At 46.0% G+C, this 20,711-nt stretch overlaps 1 protein-coding gene across 5 annotated transcripts in view; it reads right to left on the bottom strand.

Annotated features, from left to right (window-relative positions):
• Positions 1 to 289: 289 nt before the first annotated feature.
• The window catches only part of TRPM8 (transient receptor potential cation channel subfamily M member 8), a 93,955-nt gene continuing 73,533 nt past the window's right edge, over positions 290 to 20,711 (bottom strand). For all 5 annotated transcript variants that reach the window (XM_084999082.1, XM_084999083.1, XM_084999084.1 and 2 more), the window contains 4 exons: positions 12,694 to 12,793; positions 11,077 to 11,110; positions 6,250 to 6,343; positions 290 to 2,736 (listed from right to left, as the gene is read on the bottom strand). In XM_084999082.1, coding sequence (XP_084855208.1) covers positions 6,293 to 6,343; positions 11,077 to 11,110; positions 12,694 to 12,793 — 185 coding nt within the window. In that variant the 3' untranslated portion in view covers positions 290 to 2,736; positions 6,250 to 6,292. The remainder of the gene's footprint in view (positions 2,737 to 6,249; positions 6,344 to 11,076; positions 11,111 to 12,693; positions 12,794 to 20,711) is intronic.

The raw sequence follows: 20,711 nt of genomic DNA, 5'->3' as shown, positions 1-20,711 counted from the left end.
GGTGGCGACACAGCGGGGTAGCTCCCAGCTGGAGACCCTTGGGCTACAGATGAGCGCCCAACGGGGGTGGCTGAAAAGTGGCCGTGGGACCCAAATCTGGCCCTGCTGGCAAGAACCAGAACCACAGGGGACTTTCTTCTGCTTGCATTTAAGCAGAATGTTCTAGTCATCAGCTTAGCAAAGCCAGCTCATATAACTATGGGAATCAAATTCCCACAGAAACACATCTGACTGAAGGAAGGAATTGTATTTTTTTTTTCTCTCTCAATAGAATGACAAAGGCAACTCATGACATTTCCTCCTCATTTAATTTGTGAACATGCTCATTTAAACCCAGCTGTGGGATTATCAGCAGTGGGGCACAGGAGCACAGGACACTTTGTGCCACATACAAAGCCTCAGCACCCTTGATCAGCCGTATGTGCAATACATGGGCTATTTTCCCGAGCCACACCTCAAACAACGGCTTTGTCCACACAAACATCATTTAATCATGCAGCTACATCCACCAGTCAAGCTGAGCTGAAAACACTGAGCAGTGCCCTCTCCCATGCAAGTCAATTCCAAGTATGGTTCAAGTTCTTGGTCTCCAACCTCAAAGGGCGAATTGCTTTAGCCGCTGATACTGAGGTGCACATGGCCTATTTCTTAAACGAACAAAAACACGGTCAGTGGAAATGGGAATACATGGACAAAGGCATTTAAGTCAATAGTTATGCTGGATTTTGTCTCCTGGGAGATTTTCTGGTTTTATTCAAATTTATTGACATTATTCAAATTCACTGCTTGAGTTGAGGGTAAGAGGTTGGGGCTGTTGTCATACACTCATAGATACAGTGCCACATCCTTTGTTTGTATCCAGGCACCGTGGAGATAACGGAAGCCTCTTCGTGGTGGCTTCAGAAAAGACAGTATTCTAGTTGCCATGGTAAATCAAAAGTGAAATTCTCTCGCTGAGAAATGTTGAAAATTCCATTCATTGACAATTTCTGTAAATTTTATCCTTCACCTCTCAGTGTCCCAACCCTATCAATGAATAAGTTCCCTGTTAAGACATTAATGGGGTTTAAATAAAAAATAAACACACAAAAGTCCTCTATTTGTGTTCACTTTCGGCAAATGTGGATGCGGTGAGCAGTCATTTTAACGACTGCCCAGAAAAAAAACAGAAAACAACTTTTTTTGGTTCATGCTTTTGTAGTTTTTCTAACTAGTCTTTTAACAGCTTCTTTCTAAGCTTTTCTTCCTTAGCTATGCATACATTCTATTCAAAGCTGAAAAAAAAAACCAATTGTGGACATTTAAATGACCTTGTGTATTTCTGGAGCATTTATTTTGGGCAAAGACAAAACCACTACCAGACAAAGCGAGGGCTACAGTGTCCAATAAGATAATCTCTCCAATTCCACACCAAGGCCTCCACCATCTGTAATACTGAAATAAGTATATTGGTTTCTTCCTAAACTAAGGATTACATATAATATTTTATGTTAAGACTTCTAGGTTCATCTATCTCATATCTTATATCAAGTTAATTATTCCTATTTGCTAAACATTTATGAAGAGGCCTTATAAATGGTGGGACAGTCGGTACCGATTTGGGGAGATCTAGCCATGGGAAATGTCCCCAACTGTAGAAGATTCATGCACAGATACTGGCTTCCACTGGCCGACTGGAAACCACCTTGGGTGATCAATCGACATGGGGAAATCATTAGAAACTGAAGAGCAGGCAATTGTTAATGTAATGTTTAAGAAGACATGAATATTAAGAAGACATCTTCAATAAAATATCAAGTGAAAAAGCTTATGTAAAACTGTATGTGTGGTATGAGGACATGGTGTAAAATTTTAGAAGAGAAGCAAAACCCTCATAGAAACAAACAAACAAACAGACTTGGAAAAACATCCTGACTTGTTAGCAGTGATTATCTTTAGGCAGTAAGACTACTTGTATTTTCCACTTTTCCATGTGGCCTACATTTTTTATGACATTCATGAATGTTCTACAATAGCCATGAATTCTTTTTAGTGGGAAAATAATACATAAGATGAGAAAGAGGGGCACCCAGTGAAGACACAGTCGGTGGTGCCTCAAAAGATTCTCTTTGGGGGTGACTTTTCATCTTGTTCGGAAGAAGCTATTTTCTTTGAGTAGGGCTCCTGATGGGTGTGGGAGGGGAAATGCTGCTTTATCACCTGCTTTAATGATTAAAAGCAGAATGAGAAATAACAATAGTTTCTCCTGAAAAAAAAAAAAAGCACGGTCCCCTTGCTGCAGGAGGTTTTCAAATCTGACCTGACTGGGGAGACTTAACCATGAGTCAGCACATAATCCAAGAAAAGGACATGACGAATCCATTGGTGATGAAAAAAATAACACGGGAGGGCAAGCTGGACCAAGGAGAGAGATGTTCCCGGACGTGCATGGTCAAAGGAGGACAGGTGAAGAACACAGGATGGTTTAAACCATCAACAGCAGCTATTCTAGCCACCGGGACTCAAAGTCACAGAGCAGCAGCCTTCCGCGGTAGCGCAGCATACGAGACGTCCCGCCTTTCCATCCAACTTCTCCTATGAAATCAATCACTCATTTTGTTCCCAGACTGAGCACACTGGAGTGGTTAAAACCATCGCCGTGCCCCCAGGGTCCTGAACGCGACTCCTTTAGGCAGGAGCCAGGTTGTTTGGCAGCAGCATCCTTTGAATCGTCTCCACTTGGATGCCTGAAACTCCCTGTGAAGACAAAGAGGGAGAGCGCTGTGTGAAGAAGGACGTCCACTTCCAGTCTCAGGAGATGGTCTGATCCAAACCACGTTGGAAAGACAACGGCAATGCGTCCAAATGGACTACCAAAAACTGAGAGACTGTCTTTTGGTATAGACATAATTACGAAACTGGTTTTTAGTCTTAAGAATGTGCGTTCTGACCAGTTTGCCAGGGTGAACAGAAGGAAGATGGTTGAATGGTCAAGGCTCAATTCGGTCTAAGACTCAGGAAGTTTCCAAACTTCTTAGTTTGCTGGGTGGTTTTGACATGAATAAAGGCTGAGTTGGTAATAAAGTTAAGAATGGAGGGGCTCCTGGCGTGGCGCAGTGGAAACGAATCTGACTAGGAACCATGAGGTTGTGGGTTCAATCCCTGGCCTCTCTCAGTGGGTTAGGAATCCGGCATTGCCATGAGCTCTGGTGTAGGTTGCAGACGTGACTCGGATCTGGCATTGCTGTGGCTCTGGTGTAGGCCGGCAGCTACAGCTCTGATTAGACTCCTAGCCTGGGAACCTCCATATGCCGCAGGTGCAGCCCTAAAAAAGACAAAAGCCCCCCCAAAATGGCAATAACTTATCAAAATGAAGTTTATGATGACTCCCAAAGGAAATTCAAGTTGTTTCAGTGAAGCAGAATTTTAGTGCGGCAAGCATAAGGATCAGGGGGTCATTTGGTAGGAATCAAACAATTCCAATGCCCTCAGGGAAGTACCATCCTCCCACTCTCCCCACCTCCTAACCTCCTCCTCTACGAAGCTATAAAGACATAAGAAAGCAAGCAGCCGTCTCTTACTCTGGTCTTACTTCCTTTCAACGTCAGTGTAGGAGAGAGAAAAACACACACAAGCGTCCCATCCCAAGTTACTGGATCAAAGGCTTCTTGGCGAATGGAGAGCCCAGATGGGCAAATTGGTAACGACCTGCCCCCAGATGTCCACTCCTCCCTGCCCCACTGGTGCCAGCTCAAACCCACCTGAGCTGGTGTTCTCTTCCCTTGGCCCCCACCCCAAGGGAAGATACCCTCACCCCTCTAGAAAAAGAAAAACCAGAGAAACAAGAATAATATTTTAGTAGCAGGTACCAGTGGGGAGATGGGGGTGGGGGGTAGAGGAGTAAAAGGCACAAACTATTAGGTATAAAATAAGCTACAAGGACATACTGCTCAACAGGGGGGCTATACGCACAATGTTATAAGAACTCTAAGTGGGAAATAACCTTTAAAAAGTGTGACTCACCGTATTATACACCTACCACTTATATGCTATTGGACAGCAACTATACTTCAGTTTTTGAAAAATCCAATAAAAGTAGTTTAGCAGCCATGTAGATGGCTGCCTATAACATTACATTGTCAGTGAACTTCTTAAGGATGTGCCAGACAGACAACATCAGCAAAAGAAAATGGATTTTATGTCCTGAAGAAACAAGTATACTGATAAACGGGACAGGCCAAGGGCCTTGTTTTTACAGATGTCAAGACTTCCTGGGGCCTCTCTTTTCTCACGCTCTTCTTCCCACCCCCTCTCTCATGGATGCCCACCCCGGGGTGAAGCAGTGTCCTTCTCCCAATCCATCTCATTCACCAATTCATTACCTCTCCATGTATTAACAAAAATTTAAGTTTTAGCAAAGAGCAAGTTGCTGAGAAGCCAAGTCTGTTTGCTCATTTTCCTTACAATCGACATTTTTTAAACGAGAGGTAAGGAGATTAGAGGGTTTTTTTGGGGGGGTCGCACCTGCAGCCTATGGAAGTTCCAAGCTAGTAGTCGAATCAGGGTTCCAGGCCCCAGCCTACACCACAGCCACAGCAACACTGGACATGAGCCACGTCTGTGACCTACACCGAAGTTCTCGGCAACACTGGATCTTTAACCCACTGAGTGGGGCCGGGGGGGGGGGGGGGCAGGGATTGAACCACATTCTCATGGATGCTAGTCGGGTTCATGTCTGCTGAGCCATGATGGCAACTCAGATGAGAGCTTGAATAGGCGGGTGTGTACATCTCATTGTGAATTTTTTCTGATCATTACTCTATGGGGTTTTTGTTTATTTGTTTTTGGCTTTTTAAGGCTGCACCTGTGGCATATGGAGGTTCCCAGGCGAGGGGTCGAATCAGAGCTGTAGCTGCTGGCCTACACCACAGCCACAGCAACGCCAGATCCTTAACCCACTAAGCAAGGCCAGGGACTGAACCCACGCCACAGCAGCGACCCGAGCCACCAGCGTCCTCCCCTAACAACATTTTACATTTGGTTTCAGAATTTGGACAGGTAACAGGAAAACATAATTAAAGCAAATGATAAGATCAAGGAGCAAAGCCTTGGGTTCAATCTTGCCCGATAACTGAATGATATTTTCCTATGTAAATGAGCTGTTGCTAAAAAAAAAACCTTGAGAGAGTTTCTGCAGTGGCTCTGTGGTAGCAAATCTAACTAGTATCCATGAGGATGTGGGTTCGATCCCTGGCCCCGTTAAGTGGGTTAAGGACACAGCGTTGCCGTGAGCTGAGGTACAGGGCACAGATGAGGCTCAGATCCAGTGTTGCCTGCGGCTGTGATGTAGGCTGGCAGCTGCAGCTTTGATTCGACCCCCAGCCTGGGAACTTCCATATGCCGCGGGTGTGGCCCTAAAAACACCTAAAAGGACAAACAAAACAAAACAAAAAAGACCTTGAAAGACTTAACTAAAACATTTCTTGGTAGTAAAATGTGATCAACATGCATTTGTTGACAGGAAAAAAAAACAAACAAACCAACCAAAAGAACCCAAACTTCTGTAAATCCCCTACAACGAGAAACATAAATGAAGTCATGAGCATGAGGTACATGTTTGAGGCACAGAACTCTAAAGATTCCCAGGATCTAGAGATAAGGAAGGGGAAAAAAGTCCTGGATTAGTGTGCCCTTGATTCAATCAATTCCAAAAGAGCGGTAGTAACTGCAGGTTTTTTAGAAGATCCAAAAGGACACTGAATCCTACTGCTAGCAGTGCTAATCTTGGGTAGGAGAGCAGCCTAGGTGGACAAATGAATGCGAGGAGGGGCTTCCACCTGTTCCTTTATGTATTTATTTATTTATTTTGGCTTTTTAGGGCTGTACCCACAGCATATGGAGGCTCCCAGGCTACGGGTCGAATCGGAGCTGTAGCTGCCAGCCTCCACCACAGCCACAGCAACGTGAGATCTGAGCCACATTTGCAACCTACAGCACAGCTCACGGCAACACCAGATCCTTAACGCCGTGAGAGAGGCAAGGGATGGAACCCTCAACCTCATGGTTCCTGGTTGGATTCATTTCCACTGCACCACGATGGGAAGTCCCCACCTGTTCCTCTCTAATCACTGTGTTGTTTGAATCTGTATACCATGCATTATCTTCAAATCTGATCATATGTGAAAATCACTGAGAAAAATACCATGATTTTGAATTTGTCTTAAAACACATACATTTTCAGAGCAAAAAGAAGCCATTAAAATGACTCACCTTGCTGAAAATTAGGTTTCTCGCCATTAGCGTGCCTATGGTTTTATTTGATCTTATTAGCGATCTCCTTCAGAAGACCTTTGAGATCATTAAGCTTGGAAAGGGGGAAAAAAAAAAAAAAACAGAACTGGTCTTAAGATCAATTTTGCAACTGTAAATTTTAAATTATGATTCTATGGCACTTCCAGGAAAGAGATGTACTTTATTTAAAATACCAAGTATATTCATGCCTGTTGTATAGCAGAATGATTGACAGCTGATATTTCAGCCCCTCCCCATTACTAACTCTGAAGTCCTATCACTAGCAAATACTCATTAGTACCAATCAGGATGAGCTTTACTCAAATTCAAATCGGTAGTGATTCCTGTATAGACCCAGTGGATCTTAAGCACACAGAAAAGTAAGACATAGGAATAATAATGTTATATGTAACTAATAAAATCATAAGATATCAATAAAGCTTCACTTTGATAAAAGCATAAGACTAGTGAAAGTAATATGATAGCGATCAAATCTTTGCAAATAAAGTGGCTCCCCTCATAAAATACACAGTATAAACAGCAAAACAATTTAGGTAAAAGGCATGGTAAAGTTATTTTTCTACATGCATATGTCACAAGTTTACCACACAAGACGTATGAAGGTCATTATAAGCCATGTTGCTACACTTGATAAATGCTATAGACACAGTGCAGTCTCTGTACAGTTGGTCTCCAACTTGCTATTTCACTCATTCAAGGGAAACTCTGTGTTTAGCTTGGGCTTTTTTTTTTTCCAGTATTAACCTCTTCGTTTAACCCTTTTTTTAAAAGAACCAAAGGAAACCTTAAGGGCTAATGGCTGCCTAAAATAACCAAGGCACAGCAAGATCCCTATGCACAGACGTAAGGGCAGCTGTGAATGACTTCGTTTTCTGGTGTGAGAATGAGACGGAGACATGTTTTTCTTCATTGGAGAGTCTCTGGGGAGATCTCTGTATTTGCTGACATTAAAACGACTTGAATAAGCTGTTTAGGGTTTAAGACCCAAGGGCTTGCTCAAGAAACCAATGGCAATTCCTAAAATTCTCTTTGGATGGAAAGGAGAGACTTTTTGTTGATCAGAAGAACAGGGCAGAGGATGGAGGGCAGAATACAAAAGAGAGGGAAGGCAGAGAAATAGGATGAGAAGGGGGCTGGGAGCAAGAGAAAATCAGAGAGGGGCAGTGAAATTCCATGGGTGGTGATGGCTCTGGGTTGTGAGGTTTGAGGTGTCCCTGGGATCTGCTCAGATTCTACCAAAGCCTGCAAAATGCCTGGTGTTGGTAAAAGGGCTCAGCTCCCCAGCCAGACAGTTACAAAGGGGGCTGGACATGCAGGCAGTCTTCTGACGTCCCCTGAGAGCCCTGGCTTGCATGTGAGGACAGCCCCCAACCGTGACTCCAATTATCTGTGACTCCCTCAGCAGCCCCACTGCTTAGGTCCACCGTCCCCACCACAGTGTCACCCCTTTCAGACGCTACTGGCTGGGAGGCCTCCCGGGCCCCTGGGAGTCAGTTCAGCCTGTCCAGGGCCCAGATCTCCAGATGACCTCTGACCCAGGTCCCTCTCTGCCCTGTCCCCAGTTGCTGCCATTCTGCCCATTCTCTGTGGGCCCCAGAACAGGGTCAGCACCAAGGGTTGCAGAAGGTTTAGCCCCACCCCAAGTCAACTTTGCAGAAGCTTTTGTCCAAACCAGTCAACTTCCCGCTGGCTCCCTCCAAAGCCACGTTTGTAAACCCACATGTAAAACAAGCAACACAACAAACAAAAATAGCCTGTGTTCTGCACACACACACACACAAAATCCTTAGATCTCTATGCCCTGAGCCAACCTGTTCAAGCCCCTTTTAGGCGGCCACTCTGAGGGGTCTTTGAAAGGAGTGTCCCCAGAGACTTGCCCTGCACAAGAGCAAAATCTAACCCTAAAAAGGCCAACAAGTTCCTGCCCAGGATAACCTCGCCTCCCCTTTCTCCCTTCTCTGCATCCCTGGTCCACGCTGTCCCTCTCCAGCTGCCTGGACATCCACGCCTCTGGATTTAGGGCCTTCCCAGCTGCTGCTCCTGCTCCCCAAAAACAAAGGCGTGGCCAATCTGGAACATATGCCCAAAAGCACAGAGAAAAGTGCTCTTCCTGCTTAATCCTACATCCTCAGCTTGAAAATGCTCCTACACTCAAACCATTTAACAAGGGGTCCGTTCATGAAACTGGGGGGCCATGTCTGCTTCGACGGCACTTAGCCCAACACCTGGCATGTGGCAGGTGCTCAGGAAACATCCTGTGCCATGCGACCTAGGTACAGATGCAGCAGACAGGATATTTAAATATAACTATCTGATGTAGACAAAGTGGGAATAATCCTTTAAGATTGTATATATAGTATATATTACAATTATATTTGTCTCATATAAATACTCCATCTTAGAATACTATTTCCTATCATTCCTTTCATACATGCTTTTAATAATCTTTAAATTGTCTCGAACTTTTAAAAACATCCAGCACTTGGAGTTTCCACCATGGCTCAGTAGAAACGAATCTGACTAGCATCCTTGAGGATGCAAATTCAATCCCTGGCCTCGCTCTGTGGGTTAAGGATCCAGCCTTGCCATGAGCTGTGGTGTAAGTTGCAGATGCAGCTCAGATCCCATGTTGCTGTGGCTGTGGTGTAGGCCAGCAGCTACAGCTCCGGTTTGACCCTAGCCTGAGAACCTCCATGTGCTGTGGGTAGGGCCCTAAAATGACAGAAAAAAAGACAAAAATAAATAAATAAATAAAATATCCAGCACTTTCCTTTCCCCTTGCCACTGACTATAATCAAGATACACATCCTGGCATGACTGTTTATGTATAGATACTCGACCCTAATAATATAGAGGTCTTCTTAGCCCTTCAGCTAAAAAAAAAAGAAAGAGATACAAGAATTCCCACTGTGGCTCAGCAGCTACAGGACCCAACACAGTGTCCATGAGGATACGGGTTCAATACCTGGCCTTGCTCCGTGGGTTAAGGATCTGGCATTGCCACAAGCTGCCTCATAGGTGACAGATGCAACTTGGATCTGGTGTTGCTGTGGCTTGTGCTGTAGGCCAGCAGCTGCAGCTCTGATTCGACCCCTAGACCCCTACCCCTTCCATATGCTGCGAGCACGGCTCTAAAAAGCAAAAAAAAAAAGATAGAAATTATACAAATTTGGGTCTAGAAATAGAACCCACAGATACAGAATAGAAACGTAGGGTTACTAAAGGGGAAGGGGGAGGGATAAATTAGGAGAAGGATTAGCATCTACGCACTAGCATATATAAAACAGAAAACCAACAAGGACCTACTGCATAGCATAGGGAACTAGTCTCAGTATTCTGCAATCACCAATAATGAAAAGGCATCCCAACACACACACACACACACACACACACACACACACCTTAATCACTTTGCTGTACACCTGAAAACAAGACAACATTGTGAATCAACTATACTTCCATTTAAAAAAAAGAAAAACAGTGGAGTTCCCCAGGCCATGTGGATCAGAGGTCGCGTGGGGGAGAAAGGCCATGAGGAAGAGCACCGAGGTGCCAGATCCTGGCCTCACCACCAGCTGCACCCGGCCCAGGAAACACAGCGAAGACCACATGAAGCAGAAGAACTGCCCAGCTGAGCCAAGCTCTGGTCCCAGAAAAGCAAGAGTGAAATCAACCTGTGTTTGAAGGCGCTAAAGCGTGGGGTTGTTTGTTGTGTAGCAATAGGGAACTCAAGCCAACTGTGATGGAAACATTTGATTGTCTGCACAGATGTACCATCATCCCAAGTGGTTGACTCTGATGCATGGAGCAGGCAGTTCCAGGGGAGGGACGAAGAGGGAGGCTTGGAAGGAAGAGAAGAGCTACTGGGGATGGGGGAGGGGGAGGAAGGCACCAGTCAAGGGCCCACCATCCTGTACGGGGCCAGAGCTCAGGAGGGGAGGCCCCCTGAAACACGGCCTCAGGCTTTTAAGTGCTGGTGGAAACTAACACATAAATACATATACAAGAAATTATGAACTGGACAAGTGACCATGTTAGAGCCTTAAGAAGGACACCTTTTGTTCATTTATTCATTCAACCAACAGTCCTTGAGGCCCCACAGGAGGCCAGGTGCTGGGTGCTGGAGACTCTGACACACCAGATGGGGTATCATCAAGCCTTTAAACATCACAGCACTGGGAGGGAATGGGAATCGGTCACGCAGGATGCCATCCTCAAAGGGTCACAAGATACCAGACATCACCGTCTCTTCAGGGCCTAACAGGGAGCCAGCACTTAGGGCTCCATTGTCATTTCTGCTGAACCACATCGTAATTTCCGGCCACCCAGCTCAGGGCGCCTATGCCTAACATCTGCGCATTCACAATTCATATCAAGTAGGTGACAAATTAGAGGCATCAAAGATTGGCATAGAGGCTCCCAGGCTCCCAACCCGTTCCCCTGGGCCCTTCTGGTGCTCCCCATAATTGCAGCGTCTTCCACCCGCCTCTACAGCTGAGAGACAGAGAAGAGGGGTTGTGGGTTAGACAGAGACAGGAAAGATTTCAGATATCGTGGCAATGGGACTTCAAGACTATTCCCACAGAGGCTGAGAGCATCTGAGAAGCAGTTCCGTTCCAGCATCCAGACTTCATGCAGCAAATGAAGAAAAGTGAACATAGAACACGGTCACATCCATTTTCTTAAACAATTAACTTCATGTATTTTGGGTCCCTGGCCTTTAGCGGGATGCTTAAAGACAACGGAGATTTAAAAATATTTCCCAAACCATAAGCAGAACCTTACCTTTGTATCCAGCTGTCTAAAGCGATGCCTCATTCTTCAAGGAAGTGAAAAAGGAGAGAGAGGAAGAGAGAAAGGGCTGTTAGGCTCCATTTTACAGTCTTGTTTGGTTTTGCTTTTTGTCTTTTTGCCTTTTCTAAGGCCGCTCCCGCGGCATATGGAGGTTCCCAGGCTAGGGGTCGAGTCGGAGCTGTAGGCACCGACCTACACCACAGCCACAGCAACGCCAGATCCGAGCCGCATCTGCGATCTACACCACAGCTCACAGCAACGCCAGATCCTTAACCCACGGAGCAAGGGCAGGGACCGAACCCGCAACCTCATGGTTCTTAGTCGGATTCGTTAACCACGGCGCCACGACGGGAACTCCTCCATTTCACAGTCTTAAGGAACAAACCACAGGTCATTTTCATCTTCGACTAAATCAACATCAGCTGCTTTTACCGTTTTTACTTTCTTCGGCACACCCGAGGGGAGCAGAACTCCACTCTCACCCAGACGGAAGCGCAGCAAATAGATGCTACCTTTGTGGATGGTGGGGCGGAAGCTGACCGTAAGTCCACCCCTTCCTTCTGAAACTAAGATCTCGAGGGATGAAGGAGAATGCAGGGCATCTGCTCAGACAGAAACAGCACACCTCACATCTCATATTCCCAAGGGCTCTACTGAAACTAATCAAGGGGTGAGTTGTTCTCATGTTGATGCTTCCTTTGTTGGATTGAATTTTGAGGTGTGTTTGCAGCCTCGGTGAGAGGGACGCCTGATGGCTAACCCTATTAACTGCACTTTAAATCCGAAGGGCACGCTCCTGGAGGCCCTGCATCCCACATTCCGTGTGGACCAACTATGGAGTTGTATGGGGTGTTTATAACAACTCCATGTGACTCATAAAGGATGGTCAGGACTTCTCAGGGACAGTCTGCAACAGATCAACCAAGTGGTTTTGCCATCATCTAATCTCTGTTTCTTCCTCAAAGAGATAGATGCGTATGTGGCACCTGCAAGGTAATGCCTGTTGCCCATGGCCTGTGGGTCTTCTCAGAATCCACCTCTGCAGACACTGCACAGGGACCCACACTCTTGTCACCTGCCCTGCAGGCTCCAAATACCTCTTTCTTCCCTTCAATCAGAAAGAAAATCAGTTCCCGTTGTGGAAACGAACCTGTCTAGTAACCATGAGGCTGTGGGTTCAATCCCTGGCCTCCATCAGTGGGTTAAGGATCCGGTGTTGCAGTGAGCTGTGGTGTGGGTTGCAGATGTGGCTCAGATCTGGCGTTGCTGTGGCTGTGGTGTAAGCTGGCAGCTGTATCTCCCATTAGACCCCTAGCCTGGGAACCTCCAAATGCCATGGGTGCGGCCCTATAAAGACCAAAAAAAAAAAAAAAAAGAAAGAAAGAAAATTATATGGCAGGTGGGTGGTGTCTGTCCTTCCTGAAAGGCTGGCACACACTCTTATGTGTTTGTCACCTTGGGTTGCCCAAGTAGGATCTTCCTGGCGCTATTGCCCTCTGCTGCAAATTCTCTTTATGGAGTTTTCTCAAATAAGCTGCCTATGTTCTGCCAGCTTCTGTCTACCAGTGGGAGGCTCTCAAAGCAGGAATAAACAAATGACTGACATACTCCTCTGACGTGTCGTTGGCTTTGGTGTTGATCTTGACAAGGTAATTTTCTTTCATGACACCCTCCCACGCCAGAGTCTTGTTGTCTTCATTTTTGAAACCTTGAATAATGAGACAAAGAAGAACATTCAATTGTTTTGTTTGCCCCTTTCTCTCCTAAATCAACACCCATTAAGCATTCTGCGATATTCTGGAACCAAGAGAATGAGATTCATCCTGCACAGGCTCATCTGACTAATGTTACTTACTAGTGACAGCGGCAGAGCAATGCATGAATTTCTTGGAAACAATGAGGAACTGGAGATGTCTGTGTGAACTAGAAACGCAATCTTTATTCTAAATAGAGATCCATCCATAGCCTGTCCGTGGGTTTTGCGACTTAGCAAAATCATTTCACTAATGAATTTGGTTCCCACATTTCCTAATTGTTCCTCTTCCTTTTTGATGACACCAAAATCCCAGGCCAAACATTCGGTTGGATAATTCCTGATGGGTTGTCTACTTTCAACCTAAAACTGGAGTGGAAACTTGGGAGAGGAGGAAAATAATCCCTGGACATCATTCCCACCCTCTTGAAATATGCAGTCTGGGTGTGGACCTCAAGGGAAATTCTTAGGTCTAGTCCTTTCTTCTCATCTAAGCTGGGCATGCTGCAAAATCAGCCTGTCCAGTAAGATTCTTTGTTGATTTTTTAACAGTGCCTCAGCCTTTCAGATGGCAAGTGAACAAAAGAATAGACCAACATGTCACCTGTTTCAGTACCAGTGCAATGGACAGAGATTCTCTGTATGACCTCACCAGGAAGGGAAAGCACATGTGTTCATGCAGGTGTCCACTCAGAAGAAATTAATCTACTGGTTTGGTTTTGGGGTTTTTTGTTTGTTTTTTTGGTTTTGTTTTTTTGGTTTTTTTTGGTCTTTAGTCTTTTTAGGTTCCCAGGCTAGGGGTCTAATTGGAGCTACAGCTGCCAGCCTATACCAGAGCCACAGCAATGGGGGATCTGAGCCGCGTCTGCGACCCACACCACAGCCCACGGCAGCACTGGATCCCCAACCCGCTGAGCAAGGCCTGGGATCGAACCCACGACCTCACGGTTCCTAGTCGGATTCGTTTCCACTGCGCCACGACAGGAACTCCTCTAGTGTTTTCTTTTAAACCTGTTCACCAACATGTTAGAGTTGAAGAAGAGTCACAAGACTTTCCTAGATATAAAAAGAATTAATTGGGAGTCAAAGACAGAACAATTATAAAGGTGACAGGATTGAAACAAATCCTGTATAGCAAATATAGATTTATTTTTAAATGGTGGTTATTCATTTTAGAAAATAATTCCTAGTCGAATTTCTTTCAATTGGGTTTTTTCCTAGCAAAGTCATTTCCAATGTCTCTTCCTCATATTAAAATGTATATAGAGGCTCAATAGGAGTATTTAATAATAATACAGAAAGGACAGACGCTTCTGAAACTCAGATGGCTAAATAGTAAGAAGGACCAATGACCAAAGGTCCAGCCTCTCTAGCCACCAAGGAAATGCTGATTGAATCAATGACACAGCATTTCTACAACCAAGTTGGAAAATTAGCAGGGTCTATAATAATGACTACACCCTGCGTTGGCCGAGAAACAGATTCCCCATATATTAGGAAAATCTGAAATTGTTATACAACCTTAGGGAATGAGGGATGGAGGGGTGCAGACAATATTAAAAGACTTAAATGTATAGATACGTTTTAACCACAATTTCTCTTGTAGAAATGATTCAAAGGAAAAAAAAAATCACCGATGTGCTCAAAAATGAATCCATCCAGCTGTTTATCATAGTGTTACACAAAGACAAAAGAGGACAAACAATCTGCACGATTAACAAGGGGTTGGCTAAATTAAGCATGGACCTCCACAGGCTGGAATAGTCCAGTTAAAAACTGTCATGCAGATGTGTATTTACGGATACAGGAGCTGTTTGCAATGTATTATTAATGAAATGAACAAAGTAGATTTTGAATGTGTGGACAAAAAGCAATCAAATTATTACACATCCACACAGGAACAATAGAATCAATACTGATAGGCTATCAGTATTTATCTCTGGAGGCTATTTACAGGTGCTCATGTTCTTTCTTTTTGTGCTTTTCTGTGGTTTTCAAATGTCCCATAAGTGAGTATGGATGTCTTTTTCAATTATGAAAAACAATAGTTTTGAAATGCCTCCGTTTTTATCACTATTTGAAGATGTCACCAAAAAAGTACCAAAAACGGAAGCTTGGATTCTACCTTTTCTGAAAGCTATTTGAAAAATCTTGCATTTTTCTCTAAAGAAGGGCAATTTTAAGCTTAAATCCCATGACTTTCTTATTTGGAGGCAATTGCAAAGTAAACGCAGGAAGTGAGTTACCACGAGAGGGTTCGACCACCACAGAACCCCGTGGTTTCTGGAATGAGCGATCCCTAAGGAGAAACAAGTGAGTGGGTTGTGACCAGGAGCCCCGGAAGTCTAGGCTCTCAGCTCCCTGCTGTCGGTCACCACCACGCAGGGGGTGAAGGATCCTGTCTCACGGTCTCCCAGTCCCCCTACTTCTTTATTCCATCCTGGGATTAAGAGCTGTTGGAGGAGAATGTTCATGGCGCCCTGCCCATTGCTCCAGTGCTTCCGAGAGCATCACTCTCCCAGGGGCCCATCGGGAAGGCAGGTGCAGATTAATGCGGTTCATTTCTGACCTCTTTGCTTTCTCCAGCTGAAGCTCCTGTCCATGTGCTGACCAGGTTGGGGCATGTGTTTCCATGTTTATGTTTCTTATTGTGCTTCATCATTAAATAAGTTTGGGGGGGGGGAATGGAACACATTGTGCCCTGCCTTCTCAACCTTGACCTACCCAGAATCTGGAGGACTGACCTGTCCTTACTTATACGCCAAGCTTCCTGGTTCCATTGATCCTAGGCGAGGCCCAATGTTCCTTTGGAGACTGGACCTGTATGCCATGCAGCTGCCTCTCTACCGACGCACCCCAACTGGAATCCTACTGGTAATAAGGAATTCACTACCTCACAGGACAGCCACATCATTGCCAGGCACCACTATTTGTTAGACACTGCTTTTCCTTTACACTGCGCCAATCTTCCTCCCCAGATCGTTTATCCATCATTTCTTTCTTTCTTTGGAATCATTCAGGAAAAAAGAGGAACCTGTGGCCAAGAGCCTCTAGCTGGCAACACGTGTCCTAAATTTGCTTTGCATTTGCCTTTAAATCTGCAGGCATAGTTTGATCCCCTGAGCCCTCCCTCGGGTTCTGTGGACATTCGTCCACAACATGGCTTCAAAACAGACTCAGACACAGTTCCGAGACACTTCACTAGGCACCTCTGATCTTGGGGTGTGATCTCTAAGTATAAATTCCAAGTCTCAACTTTCAATTTCCACCCCTGGTATAAAGACGTTTCTTTCTTTTCATTAGCAACGACCTACATGTCTCCCAAGGCAAGACGATGAGGAGGAAGACAGCAAGTTATCCCTCTGTCAAAACACTTTTCTTCATTAAGAAGGGCAATTACATACGTGTGATAGCTAATGACATCCCCAAAGTGACATTTAACGTCTTGAGATAATGCTGCTCAAAGAATCGACAATGAGGACGCTTTAAACGGTGACATGAGATGGGGTCCTTGACACATTTACGTTCCGAAAGCCAGACTGCAGGGGATCATTGCTCAGAAACAGCACAGAAGTAAGTTGTGACCGATAGGTAATATCTTATTCCTGAGCATCTCTCCTACATTTCTATGTAGTTAGGGAGTCCCACCAAAAAGAAGGATGGTTCTTGGGCAATTAACATGTCTAGGTGAGTGAAATTTGTATTTTTACTTCCTGAATCATCAAAATATTTGGGATCCACTAAAGCGACAAGAATGATGGGCCCAACATGGAACACGAATCCCATGATGGTAGTTGCTGACCTTTTTATCAGATGCCATAAAGAAAAGACCACAGGGCAACCCAGAAACGCACACCCAGCAGTCATGGGGAGACACAAGACGGCAAACAGTAGGAACAAGGCAGGGACAAAGCAGGAAACCACCTACACATCCTGACAAAAATCAACATGGAGACAAGAAGAGCCTAACTGTACTGTTTTATGATTTGTACTGGATGCTCCCTTAAGCAATCCCCTTCTCAGTCTGCCTCCAACATCCCATTGTTTGCTATTTAACAAGACCTTTCTTTTTACCAGGAGGGCTCCACTGAGGGGGACACAACTCCAGATCCTGCCCCACTCCCCAAACCCTATACTGACGGCTCTTCCCTGAGTCCGGAGAATGAGCATCAGGATTTGAAAGGCATCACTTGATAGGGTGATCTGAGGGTGTCTGCTACTGGCCCTGGGACTTCCTTTGTTCATCTGCATCTTAAAGGAAACAAGTTCAATCCGCAGAAGGGTACGGTGATGTGTGTTTCATTTTTATGTCACCATTTCTTGCACTATTATGTCTTCTGTCTGACTATTTCCCATGCCCTGGGACTCAGGATGGTAACTTATGTGGGGGCAGGGGGCAGGAGGTAAGGAGGCTTTGTGGACCCAGAACCTGGCTGAGACAGGGACCAGGGCCTTTCATTGGCCTCTTGGCCACCTGTGGCCCCACAGACCCCTCTCTCCTGTCATCTGATCTCTGTAACTTCCTCCTCTCTCTGATCATTCCTCACTCTCTGGGCCCCTTCCAGCATCCATGCCTTGGCTTGGCTAATTCCACCTCATCTTCTAGGTCTCAGCTGCAACATCCCCTTCCTCCAAGAAGTCTTCCCTGACTCCCTCTGGCCTGGGGTTTAAGCATCCACGATGTGGTTGCCATGGCACCCTGCACACTCTCTAAAATTAATGCTTCCTACACTTCTTTATTAAGCCTTTCTGATTCTCCTCCTCCTGAGATCATGAGCCCTGTCTGGGGGCAAGTATAGCCTCTATCTTCCTTAGCACTCTTTCACAGTGCCTGGATGCCTCATGGCAGGTGCCTAACACATCTTTGTTGACAGAATGGTCCCTGCACCCCCTGTATGGCAGGCTCCCTGTGACCAACCGCCTCTTCCCGGGTGTGGAATCCCTTCCAGGTCATGGCCCCTTCCACCCAGCTGTGTGCACAGCTGTATCCAGAACCAAGAGTTAATGTTTGTGAAGGAAGGAACACCTCCTTTGATTCTTTTACAGTATTTCTTGTTTACTTGCTCAGGTAGGGAAGGTGTGTCTTCATGCTTTGCTTGTCTTTCTCATGTACAGTGTCCATCCGCCCCTGTACTCTCTCTGCTTTTAAACCCAGATCCACAGCAAATGTGAGGTGGGTTTTAAAAAACTTCCCCAAAGAAAACTGCAGCAGGAAATGAGGTTGGTTGTCTCTTGCTCTTGGAATTTATAAGAACTCAGTGATTTTCCTTTCTTTTAGTCCCCATGTTATGAGGACTTTTTCATTGGTTCTTGGTGGCTGTCTAGACTCTAAGTGATAGGACTCGTTGGATAATTCATAAACACTGAGGCACCCATTTCTATCCCAGATGCTAAAGGTCATTTTCTGGAACCAAATCTATGCTGGTCTATCCACATCTATCACAGGTCCTGCTCAAAGGGGAAGTGCTCAGGAAAGGTTATTACAAGGAAGGGAAATATGGCAAATATTCAAATTACTCATGAAAATATATCAGTTTTAGAAAGTGGCAAAGAAAAAGCAGCTAAGCAGCAAGGAAGATCAAGGAGCTGTCTCTTAAAGATCTGTGCTACATTGTCTATGCTTTTGAGGAGCAAGGAAGGCTCAGCAAACAGGGCCACATATGTGCAGAGGGTCAGCCTAGGCTCATTTCCCAATGGTGAATGCAGCTACAGTCATTACAGTGTAGAATTTTTTTTGTCTTTTTGGGGCCACACCTGCAGCATAGGGAGGTTCCCAGGCTAGGGGTCGAATCAGAGCTGTAGCCGCCAGCCTACATCACAGCCACAGCAACACCAGATCCTTAACCTACTGAGCGAGGCCAGGGATTGAACCTGTGTCCTCATGGATGCTAGTCAGATTCGTTTCCACTGAGCCATGATGGGAACTCCGAAACTTTTATTTTAAATTGTTCAAAGCATCAAAGATAATTTTGGACTGCTCAGAACTATCTGACTAGAGAAATGTTTTCACTTCTAGTATATCAAATCTAGGTTTACTAAGGCAGATGAGTTCATGAAAGATAAGCCCCCACACACACTGCCTCCAATAGCATAGCTCGGCTCCACTGCAATGCCTGGATGGGACGGGTGACAGATGCTTACTTTCATTTTTTAGGTTGGCAGAGGGAAGTGAAGGGGGTCCCTCTTGGGGGATCAGCTCATCCAGCTTGTTCAGGGGATACTTGGTGCGATAAAAGGCAAAATAGGACCACAGATTCTGTCTGTCCCCCTTCAGCTGCTCTCCCTGGAGGTGGGCGGGCCTGTGACTTGCTTTGACCAATATCAAGTGGCCAAAGTGACGTCATCTGACTTTCTGAGCCAAGGACCTTGGAGGCCATGCCACTTCTACTTCTGTGGTCGTCAGGTCACCACATGTGGGAGCCTGAGCTGGGGGGGGGGGACAATGAGGCTCCCAGATGACAGCCCAGCCAACCCCACACACATGAGCACAGGGACGTTGGGACCAACCAGCCTATGGCCTACCTGCCAACAGCCGGGCACAGCAAGGAGCAGAGACGTGGCCCAGGACTGATCCAGGGAATCATGAGAGGTAAATACATGATGGTTGTTCCAGGCAACCAAGTTTGAGGGGTTGTTACACGAGACACAACAAATATGCTTAGAGACTCAATGGCACCCTTCTTTTCTCCTCAAGAAGGAGACGGAGAATGGAAATCTCACAGGTACCAAGGCTGGGTCCAACCTGAATCATTAACTCTGCACTCCCTGTCAGCACACAGGGCTGCTTGATGCCCTTCACGGGTCCTGCTGGGGGGACCAGCAGCCCCCAACTGCTGGGGTGGCTGGGGTGCAGGATCTGCAATTCTATAATAAGGCGGGTCCCTGGCAAACTGAGGCAAGTCAGTCACCCTGGGCTCTCGACACTTTTGCCATGGTGGGCCCCTTCCGGGATAAAAAAAATATTTAAAATATCAGGAATTCCCGCTATGGCACAACAAGATTGGCAGCATCTCTGGGGGAGCTGGGACGCAGGTTCAATCCCCAGCCCAGCCCAGCCCAGTGAGTTAAGATCTGGCGTTGCTGCAGCTACAGCATAGGATGCAACTGCAGCTCAGATCTCATCCCTGGCCTGAGAATTCCATATGCGGTGGGGTGGCCAAAATAAAGAACAAATAAAAAATTTTTAAAAAATCTTATGATGGGGCTGGTATAAAGGCACGTACATACCAACAGATTTTCTGTCGCCTACAAATTCTTTTTCTTCTGATTTTTAAAAGAAATGAAAAGATGTGTGTGTGCCCTAAAGTGCCTGGGCCCCATCACTGTGCAGACGACAGCCCTACAGCTGTGCCCCACCCCACCCCACCCACCCGGACAGGGAGCCCCTGCCTTAAGTCTGAGCTTAGAGGGTCAGCTTTAAACAGGCACCAGGTGAGGGGGCATGGAGTCTGCCCAGGACCATGCCTCTCTTTCCAGAGAGGAGCTCTGCTCTCCCCTCCCTTCTCCCTGGGCTCCGACCCACAGACGGTCAGTAACGGCAGCTGGTGAGAGAAGGGGAGGGAAGAGAGTATGAGAGAGAGGAAAGCCAGCGGCCCGCCCTTCCTGACAACTCTGCTGGCGGAGCGGGGTCTCCCCTCCGGGTGAGCATGAACGGCTGGTTAATCTCCTGGGCTGCACGTCCTAATTCCTAAGTTGAGATTGCTTTACCAAGTCAGATCGTCATAAGATTTTCTCTCTAGGACCAACCAGAAAAGTCACGAGCCCTGAGGGGTCAGAGCTAAGGTCTCCTAGAGAACACGCGTCCCAGAAGAAACAGCGAGCAAGAAGGAAATCGCATCCCGACACCATCCCGTCAGTCGTGTCTGCTCAACAC

The sequence above is a fragment of the Sus scrofa genome, chromosome 15 (genome assembly GCF_054392235.1).
Source record: "Sus scrofa isolate SSC_HxYL_T2T_F1_AM1 chromosome 15, Sscrofa_HxYL_maternal_Yorkshire_Landrace_v2.0, whole genome shotgun sequence".
NCBI lineage: Eukaryota > Metazoa > Chordata > Mammalia > Artiodactyla > Suidae > Sus > Sus scrofa.
This window is presented reverse-complemented; position numbering and strand designations above follow the sequence as displayed.